Here is a 21,194-nt window from a genome sequence, read left to right as displayed (position 1 = left end):
GGGAAGATCTACTTAGGCCATTGTAGCCTAGAGGCTATCAGAAAACAAATAAGGATCGAAGGGACCCAGCCTGACAGAGCTCCCTCTCAGTCCTGGGTGTTGGTCAGGCTCAGCCCAGCTGTCTGGAGGGCACGGGCATGCTGACTTCAGCATACAGCAGGGACTAGGCCAGCACTGCACCTCTGAGCTGCATCCCTGGTCATGGAGAAGCTCTAGAGGCAGCTCTGACCTTCCTCTGCCAGTTTAAAAGCTAAGTTCCAGAAGGGTAATTCCAGGGGAAGTCACCAGGAGGGTACGAAATGGGGCCTGGGGTGTAATTCTGTAGTACAGGTGTGGAGGGACAAACGGAAGGTGACAGTTTCAAACTAGACGCTCTGGCTCCAAGTAAACTCCAGGCAGAATGCTGGAGATGATGCTATCCCACTACCTGGCAGCTGTCGTGACTCAGGCACACAGAAAAGAAGTGGGTGGGCAGACAGAGTGCAGTGCACACGTGCGAAACACCGGAACTTCGGAGGGATGGGAGGCGGGAGGATTGTGAGCTCCAAGTCTGCCTGAGCTACACAGGAAGTTCAACACTGAGTAGTATCGTGAGACTCTACCTTAAACAGACAGAGTTTGGAGAGAAGGCTCAGCAGGTATGAGCAAGGACTGATTTGCAGAGGACAGGAACCTGCACTCACATGGACTACCCAAGCACAGACAAACACACAATTTAAAATAATAAAAATATGGGGCTGGAGAAAGGGTTCAACTGTTGAGAGCACTTATTGCTCCTGAAGAGGACCTAGGTTTGGTTTCCAGCACCCACATCGTGACTCCCAACCATCCATAACTCCAGTTTCAGGGGAGCTGGTGCCCTCTTCTGACCTCTGTGGGCACCAGGAACCACATGGTACACATAAATACATACAGGTCATATTTATGAACATAAAATACATGAAAAGAAAATACACAGGTGTGCTAGTGCACACTTTTCATCCCAGCACCCGGGAGGCAGAGGCAGGTGGAGCTCTGTGAGTTTGAGGCCAGCCTGGTCTACAAGAGCTGGTTCTAGAACAGGTTCTAAAGAGAAACCCCGTCTTGAAAAACCAAAACAATAATATTCATACACATAAAATTAAAAAAACAAAGCACGGCTAGGATGGAGCTCAGTTATGCAGCTCCTGTCTAGTATGCATGGGGCCTAAGGTTTGGCCTCAAGCCCAGAAAACAAAAGAGAGGAAGGGAAAGGAGGGGAAAGGGAGAGATCATAAGGGAGAGGAGAGGGCAGCGGAGGGAACAGCAAAGGGTGAGATATACTAAGAGACCATGCACAAGAGCTGTCCTAACGCTTCAAAAAGACTGCTGTCCCGGACACATTCACTCACGCACACTGGACTGACCTTTCTGATCCGGACGGTAGAACTGTCCATCAGCGCCATGGGGGTCTGCTTCAGTGAGTTTAGGAAATTTCCACACCACTCTGATTTGTCTTGCATCTAGAAAATTCAACTAGAAAATAAACAGAAAAAGACAATGTTACTGAATTAAAAGAATTTTCTTTTGTTTTTTTTCCAGATAGGGTTTCTTTGTGTATAGCCTTGACTGTCCTGGACCTCTCTCTGTAGATCAGCTTGCCCTCAAATTCACAAAGATCCGCCTGCCTCTGCCTCCCTAGTGCTGGGATTAAAGGTATGGGCCACCATGCCCAGCAAGGCAAGCTTTAAAAATTGGAGTCGCTTGCAGGGCAGTGGTGGTGCATATCTTTAATCCTAGTACTTGGGAGGCAGAGACAGGCAGATCTTGGTGAGTTCAAGGCCAGCCTGGTCTACAGAGCAAGATCCAGACCAACTCTAAAGCTATAGAGAAACCCTTTCTTGAAAAAAAAAAACAAAAAAACTTGGAGTTGCTCAAATGACCTCTGTCCCCTGGCCTCCTTTTATATACAGGGTATATAAAATGATAATAATCATTTGGTATGTAATCACTCGGTGTGCCATCACCAGGCAGAAAAACTATAATGTAGATGCTAATGTGTGGGACTAGCTAAGAAAACACCTTGATTTTATGTTCCTCTCTCTGTGGTAAATATATGTGAAACATCATTTTAACCATTTTTAAAATATTTGTGTGTGAGTACACCAGACAGCACACTTGTTGAAGAACAGAAAACAACTTTGGACGTTGATCTTTGCTTCCATCTCGTTTAAGACAGGGTCTCTTGTTCACTACTGCATACACCGGACTAGCTCCTGTGAGCTTAAGGGGTTCTCCCACCTCCCAGTCAAGCCCCTGACAGCTGCATTAGGGCTAGAATGACAGAAAATGCTTCCATGTCCAGCTTTACATGGGTTCTGGTGATCTGAACTAAGTCCTCGTGCTTGCACACAAAACACCTTATGCAGTGGACCATCTCCTTAGCTTCCATTTTAACCACTTCAGGGCTGAAGCAATGGCTCAGTGGTTAAGGACTAACTGCTCTTCCAGAGAACCTGTGCTCAATGCCCAGGGCCAACATGGTGGTTCACAACCATCTGTAATTCTGTTCCCAGGGAATCCGATCCCCACTTCTGGCCTCCATAGGCATCAGGCATACATGTGGTGCACAGACATACATGCGGGCAAACGATGCACATAAAATACAAAGAAGATACTTTAGTGGTGTCAGGTGACTTCATGCTGTTGTGCCACCCCACTGTCTCCAGAACCGCTCCACCTCCCAGTCAAACTCCCCGGTCCTCCCCTAGTCCTAGAGATGACCTCACAGCATCCCACTGTCTCCAGAACCGCTCCACCTCCCAGTTAAACTCCCCGGTCCTCCCCTAGTTCTAGAGATGACCTCACAGCATTTTTTTCCCTTCCAAATGAGGTTTCTCTGGCCATTCAGGAACTCACTTGGCAGACTTTGAACTCACAAGGCTGGCCTTGAACTCAGATCAGTCTGCCTCTGCCTCTGCCTCCGAAGTGATGGGTGTCCACCATCACCGCCCAGCACATTTTTTCCCCTTAAAATGACAGTCTTACTATGTTGCACACACTAACCTTGAAGCTGTGACCATCCTGCCATAGCCTCCTGAGTTGTGAAATTACAGCTGTGTATCAACATAACCTGGTGGTCCAGAATTTTCTTCCACTTATTAGAAAAGGGTCCAGGTGTGGTGGTACACTCCTTTAATCCCAGCACTCGGGAGGCAGAGGCAGGCAGATCTCTGTGAGTTCGAGGTCAGCCTGGTCTACAAGAGCTAGTTCCAGGACAGCCAGGGCTGTTACACAGAGAAAGCCTATCTCAGAAAAAAAAAAAGGAAAAGACTTGATTCTTTTTTATTTTATGTGTATGAGTGCTCACCTGCATGCCAGAAAAGGGCAATGGATCCCCTGGAACTGGAATTACAGCCAGCTTGAGCCACCATGAGGGTGCTGGGACTGAAACCACGTGCTCTGAAAGAGCAGCAAGTGTTCTTAATCACTAAGCCATCTCTTCAGCTCCATTGATAACTCTTTACAGGGGCTTCCTTATATTAATCATTAATTGAAACAAGGTTTTCTGGGGCTGAGGGTGTAGCTAAGTGGCACAATACTTAGCCATGACTGAGGTCATGGCACCACAAACAACCCAAAATTGCTACAAGCACTATAACCATATTAAATTGATTTATTAAATTGATTTTAATGTGTCCCAGCGGGACAGCTTGCTTATAGCGGGTCCAGTCCTGCCGCCTAACTGGCAGGTCTGAGGAAGCCCTAGTCCATGTCTCTAAAAACAGCAGCCCTCCTCCGCCTGCTTTCCCTCAACCATCCCCGGGCCACAATGTCCGATTCCCACATCTGAGCTCTAGACTTCAGTTCTCAGTTTAAAAACCTACAGAGCCACCCACCACAGGTCCATTCTTTCTGGGTGACAAGGACCTGTTTCCCCTGAGTGAAATAAAAACGTTTATAAATAGAACAGGAGTTTAGCAGAGCTGGCTTCAGGTTGAACATTAATCTGAAAACTCCAAAAGTGGTGGCGGTACTGTTCAAAGACCTCCCTCAGGAGGGAGCAACACAGGGTGCCACTGTCATAGCCAGAGGCCCAGGGAACGCTCTGGAACCAGAGGGACCCAATCATTTCTCCTTCACATCCCACTCACAGGGAACTGTATGATACCAGGGTCAGGCACATGAGGCTTTCTCCAGGCATCTATAAAATGGGCTCAGTTGCCTTGCAATTCCAGAGGATCTGATGCCTTCTTTTGACCTCTGAGGTCAACAGGCATGCATATGGTGCATATAAATACACGCAGGCAAAACACTCATAACAGAAAGTAAAATTTAAAGTCTTTTAATAGATGGGCTCAGGATGTCTTTATCACATGATAAAAGAACACGTAATCAGGCTGGAGCTATGGCTCAGAGGTTGGGAGCACTGGCAGATCTTCTAGAAGACTGGGGCTGGATTCCTAGCAACCACATGGCACTCAGAGCCATCTGTAATTCCAGGGCATCTGAAGGCATAAATGGTTCATAGATATACATGCAGGCACACCACTCATACACATAAAAAAATAAAAACCACATAAATAATCACAAAATGACAGATAGACCAAATTACAAAGCAAAACTTGTGAGTACTATTCAAATAATTATTTTAGTCCTAGCTCTCTTCAATGGAAGGATTCCTACCATGACTGTTCTGGTGTGTGGCCCCCAAGCCTTTCATCACATTTACACACGATACAATGAGTCATTAAGATGTGAAAGTAAGGAAGGAGAGAAATTCGTTAAAAACAAACCAGACTCTTAGACTCACACTTGAAGAATTAAACTGTTTATTTATTCATTCATTCTTTTTGTTTTGTTTTTTGTTTGTTTGTTTCCAAGACACAGTTTCATTGTGTAGCCCTGGCTGCCCTGGAACTCGCTCTGTAGGCCAGGCTGGGCTTGAACTCAGAAATCTGCCTGCCTCTGCCTCCTGAGTGCTGGGATTAAAGTCATTCTTATTTATTTGTGTTTTGAGACAGGGCCTCTATATGTAGCTCTGGCAGGCCTGAACCCACCATGTAGGGTGACACAGCACACACAGGACAACTGTTTCCTGCTTGGGCAGTGTGGACTGGCACACAATAGCACAGACCCTGCACAGGGGCTGTCCCTGTGAACAGTACTCAGGAAGCCAGTTTCCCTCAGCCTGAGGGTTGGGGGCTGTGATCTGTCACCACAGACACTGCACTGTCCCCGAGTCTCTCTCAACAGAGAAGAGCTGGTTCTCCCAGTGGCAACTCTGGCCCCTCTCCTGCTGTTCCCTGTGTTTGGAATGGGAAGCACTCTATAGCTTGTGCCCTCAGTTCTGGGCCTCACCAGTAACTCCAAGAAAGCAGGGGAAAGGCTACTTGATACCTGTTGGACTCATGGAGCAAGAGCTGGTGGTGGTTTCAACAGCAGGACCCCACTGCAGGGTGATGGATACTTTACGGGGGTCCCTGGTGTGAACATCTCCTAAGAGACAACACGTGAGCTGGAGTTAGGAAACTGCCACAGCTGGGAGCAGAGCTCAGCGGTGTCAGAGACAAGAGAAGGGGACAAGGACCCTCGGGAAAGCAAGTTCCAAGGAGAACATGTAGCCAGAGTGTGGTCGATACCAAGAGCAGTGAGGCCAGTAGCACAAGCTGAAATACGCACACACACAAGGTGTCCAGGGTTCATGCTAAGAACAGTGGAAAGTGGGGAAGGGCATGAACTAAGAAAGGTTTCTAGTGTGAGGGTTTTTTTGAGACAGGGTTTCTCTATGTAGCCCAGGCTGGCCTTGAACTCACAGAGATCCACCTGTTTCTGCTTCCCGAATGCTGGGATTTTAAAGGCACGCGTCATCATCGCCCTGGTGTGAGGGTCAAATCGAAACCGTTTATTGAAAGTTCTCCACGGCTGGACACACTAGGATGGCTCAGATGTCTCAGCACTTTCCTTTTGAGGCTGCACAGAGTCGCGGGCCTCACCCTCGACACTCAGGAGCCTCTGGAGGATTATCCCAGTGGCCACTCCGGAAGAGGTGCAGTTCTCCCACAGGCCAGAGCCTGTGGACCAGTGGTAGACCCCCAACTGCCCCTTTCAACAGCCTCACTTCCCCTTCCTGCCCTGCTCTGCTTCTCCACTTCACAGGCTTCCCCTAACTTTCATAGCGTTTTCTCTACCAGATGGAGACTATCTGAAAGGTTCAAGGCATCTGAATTTGGAAAGAAAGTACGTCTTTAAAGGAAAACAAAAAACATATGTGGAAAGAAATGCTTTCTAGTTCCCCCAAAACGTTACGCTGCTGGATTGGCTGACACGCTCCAGGCTATGCCTGCGACCTGTCATATGAACGTGTCCTCCACCCACAGTACTGCCCTGGGCTTGCCAAGGATAAGACCAAAGGATCAGTGGAACCATAGATGGCTGATGGCTCAGCCCCATGGCCAGGCCAATCTTCTCCGAGAAGAGGCATTCCTGTAAGACATTTCTACCACAAACGCCCCAGGGAGACTCAAAAGTCAACACTTTCCATCTACAGTAAAGCCATTGTTCTGCCTTCTGTCCGCAGAGGAGGAAGGTGCCAGGACTGGGCTGAGAGGGAACCATGCTCATCAACTCTGGCTTGACTGGTCCATCACCCATTTAGGCAGGTCGCTGGCCAGGAGGTGGGGTTGGGTGGTGGTGGTCCCCAGTGGGTCATCTTCAGCCACGGAGGCCGACTGCTGAGGATGTGGGTGGCTTCACAGTCCACCCTGCTCAGTCCCAAGGAGGAGAGCCTGATGTCACAGGATTTACTGCTCCACTTTAGAGATGAAAGCAACGGGAGAGGAGAGACCCTACACAGGAGGAACACCCAGTCCGCTGAGATCCTAAGGCCTGTGAGCCTTCCACTGTCACTGCCCTCCTTGAGGCACAGGCCTCTTCACAGTCAGCTCTGCCCTAGCTCCTTCCCCAGCAAGGTCAGGACTTCTTTTCAATACCATGAGGCTGTCCCAAAACACTGCTTTAGTCATGGGACTGCATCTCTAACCTCTTCTCCCAAACGGCAGATTTGAAAACAAACTCCTTAGCATGTGACACACAGACTGTGCCGAGGTTCACACTGTAACACCTGCACTGCCTCCCTTCCGAGCTCCTTGTCCTTGGCGTGTGACACACAGACTGTGCTGAGGTTCACACTGTAACACTGCCTCCCTTCCGAGCTCCTTGTCCTTGGCGTGTGACACACAGACTGTGCTGAGGTTCACACTGTAACACTGCCTCCCTTCCGAGCTCCTTGTCCTTGCCACAGGGAATGAGGGACCAACAACAACCACAGCTCCCCTTTGCTCCAAACTTTTATTCATTCCACAAACTTTGATTTAGTTGCTCCTCCTTGCCTGCTTCAGGCTGGACCCTGGGGATAAAGCGGAACAGGGGCTCCAGAGGAGACCACACCCATAAACACACACGGCGGTGATGTTACCTCAAGTCTATAAAGACAGGGAGCTCACTGGGGTGGGGGAAGACAGTACTTGGGGTATAGCCCTGCAGAAAGAAAGATGGAGAGATGCCACCAAGTTGGGGGTCTTTGGTGGGCAGTACAGAGGAACTGGTGTGAGATGAGAAGCAGGAGACATCTCAGATAAACAGTTAGAAAACCATCCTGATGTCCATGGAAGAGCGAGGGGAAGGAGGGCCTAGTCCAGCTAAGGAAGTGGAGCGCACGGCTAGTGGGAAAGTCATGGCAGGTCCTGACAGAGTGGACATCAGAAACAGATTTCCTACAACGGCTGTGGTACAGGGAAGGCACCCACACCCACACACAGCCACCAAACAAAGACAGAGTGTCCCAAGGGAGACTTACACCCTATGCAGCCTTAGCCTGACAGCACTTCTCCAGCCACAGGAACAATCTATGACCCGGGGCCCTGCCTGACTGAACCTTAGTCACCGTGCCACATGCTAGGCAGGGCTCAGCTTTTCCTTTCCAGTCTTAGCAATCCCCACATGCTTTCCTGCAGACCAGGAGCAGGACATCAGACAGGAATAAAGAACGGAGAGGAACTGAAGTTGGACCCCTAGGCTGAGCATAAGGGAAACCTGATTCCTAGCAGGTATCAACACTGGACAACAGAAGGGGGCGGTGAGACACTCACTATGGGCATTTCCATGTGACAGACCAGCACACATTCCTCTAATGCAGGCCACCCTAGTATAACTCAGGGCATGCCCATGCTTGCCCTTCAATCTTACTTAACAAGGACATGGAAAGAAAGGAAAAGAGCCCACCAGTTCAGGGGGGGGGTGCATATATAGACCACTAGAGACGACCGCAAACCTCGGCATCTACACGGCAGAGACCATGCCTACAGGGTCAGGGGAGGCCCTGGGATATGCTGTCTGGGGCAGGGAAGGCACAGCTATGACTGCTGAGACAGTGATGGTTTGCTGTCTGATACGATGCTCCAAGCCAACACGTACTGAGCAGCTGGCCCACTGATGAATGTGTGGCCGAGAATAGAGATGCCAGCAGGGGGAAGCTGCCTGTGGGGGTAACCCAAAAGGACAGTACTGAGACAGGGAGGAGGTAAGGGCCAGAGGAACACATTAGACAGCCAGAGGGGTCAGGGCATGAACAGCAGAGACAAGGACAGAGTCACAACCAGCAATCAAGAGCAAGTGACAATCAAGCCCTCTTCGTGCATGGACTTTCCTCATACCCACCAGGGACATATCTCCAAGGATGTGCCCATTCTCTAAGTAGCTGCTGGACATTCCAGAGACATGACCTCAGGGTGTTGTCAGGAGTCCTGGGCACGGGGTTGGGGATGGACTGAATGCCCATCTTCTCCTTAGACTTCAGCCTTAGCACAGGACAGCACAGAAGAAACCTTGGAAGTAACCCCTCCACTCCATATCCAGCCTTTCCAGAACTTTCTTTCAAATGCCTCCCGGGTCTCTTGTAACTAGCTGGGCCTCACAGATACAAGACACCCGAGAGCACTGTCAGAGTGCGGATCTGTAGACACACTGATAATTAGGACATACTTAGAGAGGGCGGCAGAAGCCTTCCTGGAGGAAGGTTCCAATGGGAGGGCAGAGGAGGTATGATGGCCTCCACGGAAAGGACCAGAACACACAGCAGAAGGGAAAGAGAATTAAAGACTAATTTCCCTGGGAGTGGGAGGCACAGCACAAAGGCCCCTGTCTATTGAGGGTCCGTCCCCATCCTGTTAGGAACAGATGCCACCAGGACACCGAGATGAGGAGGTACGGGACTTCTGTCTGAGAGATCTGTCTGTTGACAGGAAAGTAGACGCAGAAGCAGCGGCCATCAGAATCACTGTTAGAAGTGACTGAAAGCAGGCTGATCATCCGGGGTGTGTTGCACTTGGGGTACAAGCCACCTTGGGCCTTCACATGCAGAATGTCATGGTGAGAGAGGCCACACATGGACATACTTCCCGAATATTCCCTCTGAGCCCCACTGCCTAAGAGAATCTTAAGGGTAGGACGGTGCCAATGACCAGGGTGATGAGAGCCACTCTGGTCTTCGGGCTCTTCAGCCCCTACTCCTCCTTACTCTCCTCCCCCAGGACCCTCTTGCTCTCTCCTCTTGCTTCTGAAGCAGCCTATGGCACCCCCATCACCACCACACATACCCTTCCTCTCTGGAGGAATCCCTGCCACCTCCCTTCACTAGGTTGCTGGTCACCTGCCTCCAGCCCACGGCCTTCTCTGTGCCATCACTAGAAGGGTGGGTTGAGCAGCCTCGGGCTCTTCCCCACCTCCTCCCCACACATGAAAGACTTTTACATTTCTATTTCATTACATATACCTAGGTCATTCAACCCCATTCCACCCCGAGGCCAAATATTCATAAACAGTGTCTGTCTGTCTGTCTGTCTATATCTCTCTCCTTTCCCCTGTTCTCCAAAAAGGGTCTCACCATGTAGGGCTGCAACTCACATACAGACCAGCTAGCCTCGAATGTACAGAGATTTGCTGTCACTGCCTCTGGAGTTCTGGAACTAAGGTGTTTGGCACCATGCCAGGCCTAGCCCCTATCTTGTAGTGCCTTAGCACACACAGTTCTCCTGCTCTGGAGCACTGGTCCCCACCTGCCAGCCCCTTCACTCTGTTCCTAGACAGCCATGACAACCCTCCGCTCCCACTGTCCTGTCCCCTTGTCTCAGCGGCCAGGCAGGAGGAGGCTGAGCTGAAGCACGCTTCTCTACACCTACATCAGAGCTGAGGAGGGGAAAACAACCAGACCATCTGCTCACGGGACCTGAGCACGCTGGGCTCTGGGTGCTTCCTGGCAGGCCTTCTCGGCTCGCCTCCAGCTCCTCTCCTGTTCCCAGGCATTGGCTCATAGCCTCACCCTGCCCACTTTGAGAACCTGGCAGGCTGCCAGGCAGGAGCTTCCCTTAACTGCAGCCCCTCCAGGGCTCTGATCTCATTTCCCTGAGCCCCCACTGAGACTGTTCTCTAGTCTTGCCTCTTCCTTTCAATGCCATCAGAGTAGAACAGCTGGCGACAGCACGTTGCATCCCACCCTTCGCCACTGCTCAGCTTATCCACAGCAGCACCTCAGGGCCTTATCTCCCCAAAGCACTCACGGCTGATGTCACTCCCTGGGCTGTTCTCTGCACGTTGGCTCACTGCCCCAGCTCTCCCCCCGACCCTGGCTCCTCCAGGTCCCTGCTGTAGATATCTAGCTTCCTCTTAGCCTCTGCACGTGAGCTCTAGTCCCTTACCTCCAGCTGCTTCCGAGGCATCCTGCACATCTCATGACCTTCATGCTCCACGGCTCCACCACTGCAACTCACGTCTGTCATGGCCAGGGCTTGGCTTGTCACAACCTCTAACCTGGATCCTTCCTGTCCCCCCGCCCCGCTCCTGCCCCTCCCACAGCAGCTTCAGGAGCACTGGTCACACAGTGCAAACTACAATTCCTGTGGTGTAATCAAAAGGGACATCAAGGAGGAGAGGTAGGGCATGTTTGTCCCCTCTTCCTTTCTTAGCTCATTCTAATCAAATCTCCTTCAGGGTCCCTCCAGTGACCTTCCAGGCCAGTGCCCCCTTATCCAGGTCTGTTCCCACCCCCGTCAGCACCCTGAGGTATTGTAGTGACCTGTTTCTATGTCCCACTCTTCTACTAGGTTGTAGCTTCCGTACCCAAATGTCACATTACACTCTGTGTGCCTGGGAAGGAAGAAACCAGAGAAGGAAGCAGGTTAATTTTGAAGTCTGAATAACAGTAGGCAGCCTTAACAAACTTGTCCTATGCAGTGACCCCAGAGGGCAGGCTGCATGCTGTCTCAGCCCTGAAGCACAGCTTAAGAATTTCTCAAGTGTTAGTGATGACTGGCGCTCACAGTTGACTCCCTGAGAAGCTGGTTACAGGGAACTTGATAGTGGGCCTTTTGCTGGTGGCACACAATGGCAGGCACGTGCCAGGTACAAAAGGGATGTAACCAGAAATGAGGCTTGAGTCACAGCACCATGGGCCAGCTGGACTGCTTGCTGGCTGGAAGCCAAATGCAGGTCTTCCTAGAGGTGCCTAAGATCACACATGGGATTCTGAGAACCACGCTTGGCTAGCCATTCTAGACATTCTAGCTGGAGCTCCATGGGGTTCTTTTCTTCCCCCAGCAAGTCAGGAAAAGAGCCCCTCAGCACATACAGAATGAGGATCTGAGGGAAAAAATTCAACCAAAATGTCAGCAGCACCAGAATTTCAACAGACCGGAGTTCCGAGTTAGGTGTCTGAGACAGGCGTGCCTTGCAAGGCTAAGGCACTGGTAGGTTCTCAACAAACATCTTCAGACCAAGTAAGACAGCTGCCTGGGAGTCACGAAGGCTTAATCACTTTAATAGGCATTCAAGACATGCTTCCTGCATGCCAAGGTGCCAAGTGCTGGAGGACAAAGACGTGAGGCATTGCCTCAGCTCTCAGGAAGCCATGATCAGGACTGAACAGTGACCAAGCACTTGAAGGTACAGGTACTACTACGACTGGGAAGCCCAGGGCATCAGAGCCCTCTGTCCACAAGGAAACAGGGCTCAGAAAAGGTTTCCTAGAGTCTGTCTGCCTCAGCTGGGTCTTGAAGGGTGAGGAAGCCATAGCCCCAGGCAGTGGCACAGAAAACACAAGCAAAGGACAAAAGCACCAATCACAGAGACCCTTCTGAGTCTAGGCACTGCTTGCAATGAGGGCACAGGCCAGTGAGTATCTTTACGGTGCAGATCGAAAGCCAGTCTGAGGTGGAGCGGTGACTCAGTTGGTAATGTGCTTGTTATCGAAGCATGAGGATGTAAGTGTTCAACCCCCCAGAATCCACATTAAAGGCTGAATGTGGCAGGACATACCTCTAATGCCAACAGTGGGGAGGCTCAGAGGGGCTCACTGGCAAGCCCCAGGTCCCCATGAGAGAGACTATCTTAAGAGACAAGATGGAGGGCAACTGAGACATCAAATGTCGACCTCTGGCCTCCACACACAGGAACTCACATGCACCTGCACACACACCCACAAAGGGGGAGACAAAGACATTTATAGTCCAGTAAAGGAGCCTAAAGGTCTGGGATTTACCGAGCTGCTGACAAAGGACCATGCTCTTGTGTGCTGAAGGAGCCCAGAAAGACAGAAAAATACTCCAGGCAGGAGTATGTCCCATAACTCGATTCTTCTAAGGGTTCACAAGCTTCAAGACAGGAATGCTGGAAGGGCCTTGCTGGGAAAGACGGAAGGTAACTAGAGAACAGGAACAAAGTGATTCAAGGCAAGGCCTTTGGTGAGACCCAGACAATGAGTTACACTTAGAACAGCAAACCAGATTTTATTCATAATGGACTCACCCATCAGTAAACCAGAGTCTCTGAGCGTGCAGAACCCAATTAAACAGTGGGAGACAGTCACATACCTGTAATCCCAGTGCACAGGTGGCCGACTCGGGAGGATCAGGAGTTTGAGGTCAGCCTAGGCTACATAGCGAGAGCCCGTTTTAATAAATCAAAACCAAGCTTGGAGATAGAGTTCAGTGGTTAGAATACTTTCCTAGCACTAGACAGGAGGTCCTAGGTTCAATTCCCAGAACCACAAGACAGACGGCTGAAAAATCAGGCAGGACAGAGTTTCAGAAAGTTTGGTGGTCTGTCACTTGCAAAGGAAAACATGTCAGGTCAGAGGGAGCAGTAGAGCTTCCACAGACCACAGAAAAGTGCTCTGAGGCTGTGGGCGGACAGAGGCTCCTGTGGCTGGACCAGTTTTCCCTTACCCATGTGGCCCCACAATGTGGAAGAAAGACTATGGAGTGGATGCCACAGGCTTGGACTCATGGCTGTCTCTAAGGCTGGCTACACAGAAGCTGGAGGCCTGCAAGGAAGGCAAGGCAAGCTCCGAGTTCTAACTGTGAGAATGCCAACCCATGGTTTAGAGGACAATGGGCTCTTCTGAGCTAAGTAGCACCCAATCTAGAGGTTCCCCAAAAGGCAGTCAGGAAAAACCCCTGGAAGGCAATGGGGCCAGGGAAGGTTGTACGTCCAGCACTCAGGAGCTCCCCTTTTACTTAACAGAAGCTGGGTCTGACAAGAACACACAACCCATCAACTCACTCTACTCCACCTGGAAAGCGACAGGTTACAAACCAGACTTCTCTTCCCTTATTTAGTGTCTTCAGGGCATAGTATCAGGAGTCTGTGTGTACAGCCCAACTTACCTCGCAGCTTAAATGCCACTTGGGAACATTCCCCACTCTTAAGCCCCATGTACACTCTTTGGTTTCAGCCCTGGAGACACTTACCCAGTGTCTGAATGGCACCTCTACCTCTCCAAACTCAAAGCCCTATTCCTCCAAAGCTTGTCTCTTTCTGTATTCTATGCATTGCTGCCTTGGGTTGCCAGCCACCCAATATCCTCCTTCTGCCTTGGCTCTTGCCATCCTGGTAGCTGCTTGTCTCAGTTTTACCCTTCTGTTACCCTGGAGGTAACCTCAACTGTCCCCACACTCAGCACAGCGGCCCTTGTGGTTTTAGAACACATCCATCCAATCAAGTCCCTCACAAGCCACACTCTTCCAGAAGTTTCCAAATGCCACTCAATGTTGTGCCCACAGCACACACATGGCATCTACTCATACAAATTCATTTTCTTTCTTTTTTCCCTTTAGTACTGGGGATTGTGCCTAGAGCCTTGTGCATGCTAGATAAGAATTCTATTACTGAGTTGCTTTCCCCAACCCTTTCTGTTGTCTTCAAACAGAGCCTTGTTCTGTAGCCCAGGCCGGCCTAAAATTTGGTCCTTCTGCCTCAACCTCCCTACTGAGATTATAATTACATGCTCCACACCCAGCTCATTCACTCCGCCTCAGGTCCTGGGCATTGAACACAGGGCCTTGCGTATACTAGGTAAGCACCGTTGAAGTATGAATTCAATAAACACATATTGGAAGGAGAGTGAAATTTCCCAGATAATGAAATTCAGGCTTGTTCTCAGTAAAAGGCCTGAGGGCTTTTTAAAAAAAATATGATCTCCATTTAAAAGGTGATGGCCGCAACAGCCACTGAAACAGCTGTTGCAAGGGGTTCTTTCTTCTACTTAAGAGTTGTCAAAACAGAAAAGGTATGCTCAGACAGGGAGAACACTGAACAGGGCAAATGTTAACTGTCTTTACAACCCACTTCACTGTGCTGTGTACTTTAAACGAGAAACCATGCAAAGGCAAACACTTTACTACGCCTTCTGAGGTTGGCTCCGTCTCTAATAAGGATTAGGAGCAGGGCTGTGTGCCCAAGGTCACTGAGACTTGCTGGACAGTCCTGGCAGGTGTGGTTAGTCAGAGCTAGTAAGGCACACATACCGGTGGACTTGCAGTCGCAGGGAGGTGAATTTGACTGTTGTTATGAAAACCTTGCCTAGATTACTAGATTATTTCTGCAACCCAAAAGGTCACCCGTGATCCAGTCAGTCACTGGGTGACATCTATCACTCAGAAAACGACATCTGTATTCCCTCCAACAACCACTTAAGAGAGTGTTTGACCCACTGAATGCCAGACTGTGGCAGAGCCACGACCAGAGACAATGTGGCGCCAGGCCTATTCACACAAAGACCAGATTCTACTTACCCAGTCTGTCCCATAACGTCTTTATCTGAGTGCTGAGGAGATTAGGTGAGGATTAATCCTCAGAGTAAAGGACGCACGCAAAGGGATCATACCACTCAATATGAATGATCACTATCAAACATTTGAAATGTCTTGGTCATTTGTCATCTGGGTTGGTCTGGACACCACCTGGAGGGAGAGCTTGAGAGAGCATGAGCACACTCAGCTCCACAACTCAGGGAACGTTTACAAGTACCTATGGGAGGGGGAGTCCTTGACCCCAAGTACATGAAATGGCAACCTGTGCCAAATTATGGGACAGTTGTACAAACTGCCTGGAAGTCACCTGCTGGTCTTCCAGCAGAACACGGTGATGTGAGGAGAATCATTTTGAGCCTCTACCTGCTTTGGACAGACCCAACCCTACTGCCATAAAAGTCAGCTACATATGACCCAGTTGGTTTAGACAACCTTTGGTCCCTAAAGTTGGCTCAGTGAGCCTTAACCCAAGAAGACCACAACTGTTTCTGAGCTGTGGCCAGGCAGCCAGCATCCCTGCAGACTGACTTCTGTCATGGGAAGCCCACCCCACACGGTGCCAGCTCTGCCCTCCAGCTATGTTATTCAAGACTCCAGAAGCACAGGGACAAGCTAAGGCACAGGTGACACAGGTGACCCAGGCGACCCAGGCTGGAAAGGGCTCTTAAGCTGGGAAAGTACCAGGTGGGCAGCTGTGCCAGCTTTGGCAAGGGAAGGGCCCGAACTGTTGCAGGTCTTCGAGGGCAAAGGTATATGAACACTGCTGCAATTTCAAACAAATACAGAAAGAGGATTTCCTATTCCGCAGGGACGGAAAGTGCCCCAAGGGAAGGCTGACAATGAGGCAGTTCTTTCCCCACCACACAGAGCCGAGAGCAGACAGAGACGACCTAAGAAGGCCGGGCCTGCCCAAAAGGATCTGACACCCGGGCCCGCCTCACGCACCAGGCTCGGGAGCACCAGCCTCCGGAGCCCCCTAACACGCTGCGACCAAGGCACCAAGCACCTCCCGTGTCCCCTCTCTCAGTCTGCCCGTGCCGCCGATCAGCGCGCGATGACAGTGACACCCCCACACCCCGCGTCCAGCCGCCACGCCCACGCCGCGCACCCACCTCGGTGCCCGCACCGCACCGCTCCCTCCAGCTCTCCGCTGGACCGCGCTGGCCTTTCTGCGCACGCGCGTAGGCGGCCCCGCCCCACAAGCACGCGCTTGCGGGCTGCCCACCCCGATCGCCCCGCGTCTCAGCGCTGCCGGCTCTGGGCATGCGCGCTCGCGCCCGGCGGCGGCCAAGCCGGGAGCATGCGCTAGCCAAACAGCGGTTCCCGCGCTCCGGGACGGGGGTTTGCCTACAGAGGTGGGGGCTCTAGCGCCTGGAATAAGGCAAAGTCATGGGCATTTGGAACCCCAATGGCTGCCCGTGGAAGTCGCCGTCTGGCCCGGTTACTTGTGGATCCGAACTGCCCGTTCGTGACATCCAGCCGGTAGAGTGTTGGGCTCCTAGCTAGGGGCGGGACCTGTGCCAAGAAGCTTGGAGGCCAAGACTAGAAAGATGCTACAGAGAATGACAACTGGATGGGCCCCAGATATGGGGACAATGGGACAAGAAAAAGGTGGGAAGCAGGCAGAGATGCAGCTGCGGATGGGGACACAAATACGCGACCGGTAGAGGCAGGCCAGAATGGACACGGGGACAAGATCCACGGTGTTGGACAGTCATCCTTATACGAGAGGAGCCCGCAGTACTCTTTGCAGATCTCGGTTGGAGGCAGAAAAGTCGCTGTCCTGACTGTGCGGTTGGGCCACGACACCCACAGCGGCGCACAGGCGTCTATGGTGGCAGCAGTGGCTTTGGGAAGGTCGGAGGACTCTAGTGTATCACAGCATCGAAGAGTTGATGACTCACACCCGTGTGATGTGCTCAAACCCTAGAAGGATCCTAGCATTCCCTGGGAGTGGGGCGGTTCACAACCTTTAAGAGATGCTGGGTATCAGGATACGCCTTGTAGTAGGCAGCCAGGGTGATGAGATCAGGGTCCTTTGAGGGTGACGACTGCCCTGGGTGCCTCCTAGTAGCTTTTAGGGGTCTTCACATACCTCTGTGTTGGGGATGAGGCGTCACCAGAGAATTAAAAGAGGAGATGGGGAGGAAGGGGGAAATTAGATGGCGACGCACGTGACACTTCCAGCAGGCTAACGCACTGATGAACACGCTCAGAGATAAGAGCAGTGTCCGCCCTGTCCACGCCCAGCTCACAGGTTCAGGCGGTCCCGCAGCGCCCCCGCCGCTCGCGCCTCTGCATCCTCCGGAGGCGCCGAGTCCAGGCGTCTCTCCAAGGCAGCACGAGGCTTCCACGGGCTGCGCTGAGCCCGGGTCCCCGACCCGCTGTGCTTCCAGTTGCAGCCCCGGGCCCGCCCCCCAGCAGCAAGTAACGGCGGCCGGGTAGGAGGCGCGGGCAACCACAGGCGGCATCTAGGGTTGGTACCCACAGCGCGTTGCTCCCGCGCCGAGCGCGCTCCTCCCCGCTGCGGAACACAGCAAGCACTGCTACCGGAAAACGTGTCCACGCGCCGCGGGCCTCGCCGCGCGCACCCACTGACACCTGCACCGCTGGGGGGGGGGGAGGGTGTGAGAAAGCGAATCAGGCGGGGTAGGGCCGGAAGGGACTGTGTGGAGAAGCACAGAATACCCACCCGGCTTAGGAAGGACATAAAGAGGTCACCCACTAGAGGGAGGTACATTGAAGACATAGCTGCTGAATGGGCGGAGCCAGCATCAGTGGGAGAGGAGAGGATGAGGCTTGAAGTAGAGCCAGGGTCGAGGAGTTGGGGGGCGAGATGGAAGGGCTGAGGTGAGGCAGCCTACCATAGTCCTTCCGGCAGAATTTCTTCAGGCTGATTCGATAACTGCCACGCACAGGTCTGCAATGTGACTCACAGTCTAGGGGGAAAAAGTGGAGGCTAGCGGAGTTCCATGCTTCTCCCCCATACTGGTCTCCTATAGCCCCCTTCTCCAAGATCATACCAGTTTGGGACTCCGGCGTCCACTCACCCTGTGGCTCCACAGGACTGCTTTCTTCAGTGGGTCCAGGGACAGGGGTTTCTAAGGAGTGTGGGAGAATAGTCTATAATAGGGGCATCTGAAGGGCTCAGGGGATAGACAGACAACAGTAGTTGATTGCTTTGGCTGAGGTGACTGAGACAGGGGAGGGTCACTCACTAACACAGGGTGCCACAGGAGACCGACTCTGCTGGAAGCCTGGGGCACAGCGGTTACAGGTGAGGCCAGTAACACCATCCTTACAGGGACACTGGCCTGTGGTCTGGTTACAGGTTTTGCCAGCAGCACCAACTGGATGGCAGTCACAAGCTGAGGATAGAAATGAGGGACTGGTTCAGGAGTGCGTCGGGGTTCTGGGGAAGTAAAACATGAAGGCATGCGGGGGATAGGCTCACCTCTGCAGGCACGGCGGTCACTCAGGACACGGCCTGGGTCGCGATAGAAGCCCTCCCGGCAGTAGTGACAGTGGCGACCAGCAGTATTGTGCCGGCAATTGAGGCACACACCCCCACTGCGGCGCCCGGACAGTCGGTACAGCTCCATGTTGAAGCGGCATCTCCGGGCATGGCCATTGCAGGAGCAAGCTGCAGGGAGGGATCAGTCAGGGGCAGCCCTGCCTGGTCAGAAGTCCCCAGGCTACCCTCCAAGGCCTCACCAAGGCAAGCGTGGGCTTCCTGCCCTGTAGCCCGCTGCCATGGCCTGTCACAGTAGAAGGGCTTGCAGCGGCTGCAATCAGGGCCCTCTGTACCATGCTGGCAGTCGCAGATCAGGTGGCCATGGCTGTCCAACAGACACCGTGAGGCATGCCCATTGCATTTGCATCGACCTCCCACCTGGAGCTCAGTGGCTGAGTAGGAATAAGGGACTGTGACCTCCCGGTCCTTCATGTCCCCCAGTGTGGCAGGCCTTGTGAGTAATATGCGAATATCTGTGGCAGTCACCCAGTCTTGGAGCACGGGACTGTTGTCCAGATCCAGGCCCTGCGGGCTGCCATCCTGCACACTGAAGGCCAGAAGGCCTCCACCATCAGGCTGGGCCTGGGGGGCTGGGAAGCAGAGGGCTTCTGGCCCTGGACCAGCAGGGCCATCAACAGGAGCAGGCGGACGGCCATAGTCCAGGCTACAGCTGGAGGAGAAGAAGCCCAGGGGGACCCAGCTACGGCCATGGTCCTGCGACTTAAGCAGGGCCACGGAGGTTGGGGGAGCCGAGCAGAAGCGCAGGCTCACGAAGACCAGCTCAAAAGCCTTCCCCAGGGGCACCGTGAGGGTTACGTTGAAGGGTGACCGTTGCAGCAAGTCGGAGCGCCAACAGAGAGGACTTGCGGTGCCCGGAGCAGAGGTCAGGAGGTCTGCAGAGTGTGCCCGCTGCGGGTCCGAGGAATCGCAGAGGCGATTGGCCGGCCTCCCGCACGTGCTGGACGCCAGCACCTCTCGGCCCAGAGCAGCGTTCACTAGGCCCGGAATACAACAGCGGGGTTCACCCGCCTCATCATAGCAGGGGTCGGCGGTGGCCGGCAGCCCTGGGCTCAGTGAGGCGGAGAGCGTGCCTGCGGTCAGCAGCAGCCCCCAGGGCCAGGTGGGCATGGCCGTGGCCGCTGTGGTGACCAGCCAGCTTCCGCCCAACGATTCTGCCCTCGAGGAGAGAGAGTCTAGTCCGAGACTCTGCCTGCCGGATCTGCAGTGCCAAGATAGCAGAGCCCCCGGGCGGCCCCAGCACAGGCCCAGAAGTGGGAGCAGCCACGGGCACGCCCGGGGCCAAACACAGCAGCAGGGATGTTGGCGAGTCCTCCTGCTAGGCCTGGAGCGTTGACAGGCGTCGCCCCCGCTCCCGGTGCCTCCGCCAGCGGAGGCCCCACCCGCCGCCGGCCGCCAGCACTCACCCACGGAGGGCCAGGAGGAGCAGGTCTCCCGGCCTCCCGGGAAGGGCTCTGGGCGGGCGGGGCCTGGGGCGCCGGGGCTGCCGCCTCCTCCTGGCTGCTGCAAGGGCGGAGGAGCTGTGCCAGAAGTGGGTGGGGGGCTCAGCAGGCGCGAGCCTGGTCCTAGCCGGGGGGCGGAGCTGCTCGGCCTGGGAAGGAAGGAGGGGAGGGGGCCTTATCCCGGCAGCCAGAATCAGAAGCAGATTCAGACACAGGCTGGGCCAGCGCGGGAGGGGGCTGGGAGGCCCGAGAGCCGGGGGAGGGGCAGGAGAGGCAGGAATGCGCTGACGGGAGGGGGTGCAGCGCAGCTTTGCAGTCCGTGAGGGACCACCCAGCAGGGTCCTCGGCCTGAAGCCAGCCTTTGGCTGCTCCTGGGGTGGTGCCACGTGCTGGGCTGGGGTCTGGGCCACTCCTCCCAGAGGCACATCATGCAGGCACAACCTTAGGTCTGAAGCTTGAAGTCTTGGATGCTACCCAGAATAGGGGAGCACAGTTGGGGCTGGCGTTCTCGTAGGGTATCCCCAAGGCAGTAGTCTGTCCTAGCAGAAAGAACGCAGGTCTGATTTCAAATCAAAGCTGTTTGGATTTCTGGCTGTGTGACCTGAGTTTCTCAGTTTCCCTCATCAACCAAAATGCCTATTGCTTGCAATGCTTTGCGGGGAGTTGCTGGAAAGACTTGATGCGCCAAAAGAGGTATCATCCTAAACTAGGAGTTCCACTAGGGAACACCTGGGTTCTGCTGAGTGCTGCGATCACTGTTCCTCAATGGGATCAGGCCAATCTCAGCCTAAAGCATTCCTGGGTCTTGGTGAATAGTCGTCATATGATGATCCCATTGTCCAGAAGGACTTGCAAATTTGGAAAGTGGGCCGGGAGTACAGTCTATTTGCTGGCCCCTTGAGGTTCAGGGTCTGGCCACCTGTAGAGGGCATGGAAAGGTAAGGGTTTGACCCACGGAGAAGGGCTGGTCACAAATGAATCAGATTCAGAATCCTTGAACCTGACAGTCTCCATCCTAGTAAATCTGAATAGGGAAACAAGCCTACGCCCCAGATAATTTGCCAGGGCATAAGCTGGAGATGAGTAGCTGTAACTGCGAGATCCTTGCCAAGAGGAACC

The 21,194-nt window shown here is 53.1% G+C and overlaps 1 protein-coding gene across 2 annotated transcripts; it reads right to left on the bottom strand.

The window, feature by feature from the left end:
* Positions 1-16,463: 16,463 nt before the first annotated feature.
* Positions 16,464-20,193, bottom strand: Ntn3 (netrin 3). Of its 2 annotated transcripts, XM_048436297.3 has the most exons (6): positions 18,816-20,193; positions 18,556-18,744; positions 18,320-18,469; positions 18,152-18,202; positions 17,966-18,040; positions 16,464-17,710 (listed from the first exon to the last, which is right to left on the bottom strand). In XM_048436297.3, exons 1-6 carry the CDS (start codon positions 19,741-19,743, stop codon positions 17,361-17,363), a joined length of 1,743 nt encoding a protein of 580 aa, XP_048292254.1. In that variant the 5' UTR covers positions 19,744-20,193; the 3' UTR covers positions 16,464-17,360. The 2 variants fall into 2 exon arrangements, with proteins under 2 accessions (XP_048292254.1, XP_048292255.1); XM_048436298.3 differs by lacking the exon at positions 16,464-17,710 and having other exon boundaries at positions 17,719-18,040; positions 18,125-18,202.
* Positions 20,194-21,194: the final 1,001 nt, after the last annotated feature.

This window comes from Myodes glareolus, chromosome 9 (assembly GCF_982192425.1).
Source record: "Myodes glareolus chromosome 9, mMyoGla1.1, whole genome shotgun sequence".
In the NCBI taxonomy this organism is placed as follows: Eukaryota; Metazoa; Chordata; class Mammalia; order Rodentia; family Cricetidae; genus Myodes; species Myodes glareolus.
Note: the sequence above shows the minus strand (reverse complement) of the source record. Positions and strands in the feature narration are given on the sequence as shown.